Source organism: Tamandua tetradactyla, chromosome 6 (assembly GCF_023851605.1).
Source record: "Tamandua tetradactyla isolate mTamTet1 chromosome 6, mTamTet1.pri, whole genome shotgun sequence".
NCBI lineage: Eukaryota > Metazoa > Chordata > Mammalia > Pilosa > Myrmecophagidae > Tamandua > Tamandua tetradactyla.
In genome coordinates this window covers 47,134,861-47,140,052 of record NC_135332.1, presented here as the reverse complement: position 1 = coordinate 47,140,052, position 5,192 = coordinate 47,134,861, and the positions used below count along the sequence as shown (strand labels likewise).

General features: G+C 45.4%; 1 protein-coding gene across 1 annotated transcript; it reads left to right on the top strand.

Annotated features, from left to right (window-relative positions):
• The first annotated feature begins 1,482 nt into the window (after positions 1-1,482).
• On the top strand, positions 1,483-3,368 carry LOC143687827 (C-C motif chemokine 2). Its single transcript, XM_077165189.1, has 3 exons — positions 1,483-1,645; positions 2,403-2,520; positions 2,876-3,368. The coding sequence occupies exons 1-3, from the start codon at positions 1,570-1,572 to the stop codon at positions 2,979-2,981; spliced, it is 300 nt and encodes a 99-aa protein (XP_077021304.1). The 5' UTR covers positions 1,483-1,569; the 3' UTR covers positions 2,982-3,368.
• The last annotated feature ends 1,824 nt before the right edge of the window (positions 3,369-5,192 follow it).

The following is a 5,192-nucleotide window of genomic DNA, read 5'->3' as shown; positions in this document are numbered from 1 at the left end:
TGAACTATGCACAGTCATTTATTTAATATAAACCCATCTCTTTTTATAAATACAGTGCCTGTCTAATGTTTTCTTCCAATCAACTCCATGCATTTCACAGACTGTGTCTCAGTAACCCTTTAAGAAAGAAAAGTGAGTAAATCATTCCATTCTCAGTTGGACAGAGGTAAACCCAGGCTCAGAGAGATGAGGCAAAAGATTACATACACCTGAATTCAAGGCTCAACTCAGCCACTAACATGCCTCAAGGAACCACTGGTCATATTTGTAAAGGAAAAGGGTTGACCGAAATAAGAGTTTCCATTCTCACGACTGCGATTTTACAGTTTCTGAGGAACTCTTAAGACAAAGCTGGCAAATGAAGCCAGGTATTCTAATTCCCCAACACTGTTCCTCTGCTCGCTTATTCTCCTTGGAAATTTAGAAGAAAACTGGGAGAACGGCTGCTACAGGAGAGGACACACTTCTTGCCACCTGCTGCCCGCCATGCTAACCACAGGCTCCAAATTCTTAGTGTCTTAACCACAGGCAGTATCTCGACTCCCCTATAGGTAGGTGCCTGCTAGTTTGGAAGATGATAAGGAGAGAGAAGACTCCAATATATGAGAAAGCAGCAGGTAGAACATTTGTGCAAGTTACATTCCAGAGTGTAGCATAGTACTGAATAGCACAACCTTGGACTAGCCTGCTTAACCAGCTACTGGGGACCTTCAGCAGGTTACTTAACTTCTTGTGTGCCTCGAACACCTCATCTATAAAATGGGAATGAACAAGACTTACCAGATAGGATTGGAAGATTTAAAGACAATAGTTGTAAAGTACTTAGAATATTCATGGCACAAAGTAAGTATTATGAGTATTCTATGAAAATTTATTTAGAAAATTATATTAAAAATTTGCAGCACTGCATTAACTATGTGGCTTTCTCCAAGTCTCCAATCCAATGGCTCTTAGAATTTAGCTCTGTGATTACAAAATCTTATGTTCCTCTAGGCTTCAATTGTGCCACCGTTCTTGCATTAAAAAGAGCAAATGGATTTCAGGTGCTATTTGGGAGCCCAGCCAAGGCTTCAGGACCCCTTTCCCAGCTTGAAGACCCTTTGGACTGTTGCCTAAAAGTGGGACAAGGCAAGCCCTGAGATTTTTCATCTACTATAACCTCAGTTTTCTTATTTCCTTCCTTTTCTGCCAAGTGTTCACCTCAGAGAAAGCCAAATCCTCACAAATAACCCACTTAATCATGTCTGGTGTCACTCTGGGCACAACTGCACTCCATCGTCCCCCACTTCTTTTGGTCTCAGCAGGGAACAGAAAAAGTGCCCAGCTTGACCCACTGTTTCCTTTCCTACTTCCTGGAAACCTCTCAAGGGTGCTCACTCTCTCAGCAGATTTGAGATTCCTCTTCGTCATTCATTGAGGAGGCTGCTGCCCTGAGCCAGCCATTCTTGACTTACTCCACCCTCTTGGCTTCCTATAAAAGGCAGGCAGAGCAGCCAGAGCAGCAGAGAGGCCAGCACAAGCCCAGAAGCCTCCAGCTCGCACTCTGAAGCTCACACCCCGCCCTCCAGCATGAAGGTCTCTGCAGCGCTTCTCTGCCTGCTCCTCACAGCCGCCACCTTCAGCACCCAGGTGCTTGCTCAGCCAGGTAAGCCTCTTTCCTCCTCCCCTCCGGGTTAGCATGGGCCGGCAGAGCAGAAGGTACCCAGACTCTCACTTTCACAACTGCCTTTTCAAAATAGAGAAACTGAGAGGCAGACAAGAAGTGGGCCGGATCACATAGCTGCTCACGGTCAGAGCCTGAACTAGAAGCCAGCTCCTTCCAGACTCCAGCTCTGGAAACAGATCCTCAGGGCAGTTACTGCCCCAGCTCCTTTCAGCTGTGTCTGGGGAGCAGAGTCATCCAGGAGAGTGGTATTTCCAGATACAGTAGAGAGGAGAGGAAGAGACCCAGAGTCTGGACTTTGTTTCATTCAGTCCAGCTCCCAGAGACAGCAGCTCTGCCGAGGCAGTGGTTGTTAGGGAAACTCAACCGGTGTAGGATTGCTGGGAGCCTAAAAGGAGATGGATTGCTGGGGTCCCTGAGATATCTTCCCTGGCTGTGATCATCTGGATGATTAGCCCTTTTTCATGACACCCTCTAGGAATTATCTAGTTTTAATGGTCCCGTCTTCCCACTATCCATTATCAGTGTTGCATAGTCATTTTACATCATAGGAAACTGAGTCAATGTGTCAAAGATCACAGTCTAGCTGTGGAGTATGGGCAGAAGTATTGAGATCAAATGTGTTCTCCCACTACTCCTGCCTTCCCTTTGTCTTCCCCTCACTACTCTTTTCTGCTCTGTTTAAGTTCAGAAAAATCTAGTCCATCCTAAAGTGTTTTTCTTTTGGTTCTATTTCCAGATGCAGTTACTTCCCCAGTCACCTGTTGCTATACATTCACCAATAAGAAGATCTCTGTACAGAGGCTGGAGAGCTATAGAAGAATTACTAGCAGCAAGTGTCCCAAAGAAGCTGTGATGTGAGTTGAATGCACCAACACTCAATGGCCCAGAATTCTTCCCCAAGGAACAAGGGTTAAGCTTCACAGACTTAGAGTCATAATCAGAGTGTTAGGCCGTCTCATCTAAACTCCAAATGTTCCCAATGGGAAACTGAAGCAAAGAGAGAAAAAGTGGCTTCTGATACCACTCCCCACTGGTGCTCGCTCAGACCACCCCAATTTCTTTAGCTTGGAGCCAGATGGCTTCATCTGGGGCAGCCACAAGATGCTTTCCTCCTTAGTTTTAGTGGCAACTCCTGGGGTAGAATGGGTTGCATTCTTAGGCTATACCCTCAAAGGAGTTTCATCTAATTCTGGTCTCTCTTCCCAACAGCTTCAAGACCATACTGGCCAAGGAGATCTGTGCTGACCCCAACCAGAAGTGGGTTCAGGATTCCATTGCTTCCTTGGACAAGAAAACCCAAACTCCAAAGCCATGAACCGAACTCTAGTACCCAAGAATCCACAGCTAATTTATTTTCCCCTAGCCTTCCCCATATGCCTTCTGATATTATTTTATTGTAATTTCAAAGACTATGGGCTTTGTTTGTTGATTGGAAACATGATGCCTTCAGTAGTGTTAATCTTATTTAAGTTATTGATGTTTTAATTTTATCTTCCATGAATACCAGTGTTATTTAGGCAGGGACACGGCAGCAGACCTCACTCCCTCTTTGAGCCCTATTTCTACCCCTGGGATGTTGTGAGGGTCCTTGCAAGGACCATTAATGCAAATAATTTTTGTTTCAAATTCCAAGACATTGCTTAACATATTATGATGAATTTATTATATAACTATTGAACAAAAAATATATTTTTGTACAAAACCTGACTTTTGGTGTTTTCTTGAGGGCAATTAAAAACTTGGAAGTGTAACATTGGTGTAAATTTAAGGTACAGTTTCGGAGGGTGGGGCTCATACTTTGAGGAAATGAGAATGTGGTTTGGCTTCAGTCTTTCCTACTGGGCTGGGCCGATCTGGGTGTCCGGGAGAGCAAGGTAGGACCTGGTCAGCCATCCCACCACCATCTCTCTAGTCCCAGGGTCTTGGCTGCCCAGACCCCAGTTGCTCTCGTTACTGGTTTAGTAACAGCACCACTCCTTGGCCAAAACCTCTCCCACAATCTACTGTCCCCTTCCCTCTAACTGGTCTACCTGACCCCAATCTCATCCCCTTCAATCAATCCTCCAAACAAGAATAATACAGACACTGCAGGCATTGGGAAATGGGGAGAGGCTTTATGACCATCAAGATCGGGGGGTTGATCTCGATTAAGGTTTCAGAAAGAGCATGAGCCTTGAGCTTGTATGAGGTATTCCTAGAGAAACTACAGGATCATTAGGAGAAAGAGAGAGAACAGGAGAGGAAAATACCTGAAAGCAGAAATGACGGTGTTATGTACATCACAAAGGGAAAAAGCAAATCGGGTGGGTTTGGGATCCATTTCTGTGTCAAGTGATGGGAACTTTAGGAAGGAAGTCTCATTAAAGGGTGTTGAACGTCCGGGTGGGGAGGTTAGTCCTCATTATAGTAAAGGAAAGGGGCGTTGTTGTTTAGGAAGGAAGTGCCATATTCGGAGGTTCCGAGCTGAGTTTCAGGAATGCGGCGTTTGGGCTTCATGCAGACCTGGGATGTGAGAACCAGCGAGAGATCACGGCCTAGGCAGTAAACAATAAGGGCCTGAATGTGGAGCCAAAGAATAAGTATTGGAGAAGAATAGCTAGACAGAGTGAATTATCCAATGCTGTAGATGAAAGAGAAAGTCCCAGAACCTAGGATATAAAATGATCTTCTTCAATCCCACAGAGCTTCCATTTTAAGGGGACAGCTTCCCTGAGACCAGAATGCACATCACCCTATCCCAATCACAGGACCATCCATTTAAATGGGCAGACCCTCCTTTTCCCGAACATCTAGAGAAAGTCAATGTTCCCTCACAGTATATGGCTCAGTCTCCATCTCCGTAAGGCATTTAACCCACCAGGGCATACAGCCCCTCTAAGACTAAGGAAAGCAGGTGCCTCACCCTATTGAATGAACCCTGCATGGTGCTAACCCTGCCCAGGTGGTGAGGAGATGGTCTCGTGTTGGCTAGACTGGCAGCATGAGGGGAGGGATGAGGACTAGTTGGCAAGAAGGTCACTAGGGTCCTAATCCCAGAACTGGAACCAACTCACTCTGTCACTTAGGGCGAATAAGGAATTCTCCAAGTCTCCATCTGTAAAATGGGGATGATAATGTTTAAAAAATAGAAACTATATTAGTTTCCTGGGGCATATGTAACAAATTAACACAGATTTGGTGGCTTAAAACAACAAAAACGTGTTCCTTCACAGTTCTGGGATCAGGAAATCTGAAGTCAAGTGGTCTCAGGACTGCACACCCTCTGAAGGCTCAATGGGAGAATCTTTCCTTGCCTCCCCCAGCTTCTGGTGGCTGCCCCAGCATTCCTGGGCTTGTCGACACATCACTCCAATCCCCGTCACTGTCTTCACATTGCTTCTCATCTGTGCGTCTTCTCATTTGTGTGTCCATCTTATAGGGACATCCGTAGGGCCCACCATGATAAGCTCATCAGGAGATCTTTACATCTGCAAAGACCTTTTTTCTAAATAAGGTAACATGCATAGGTTCTGGGGATTGGGAAATG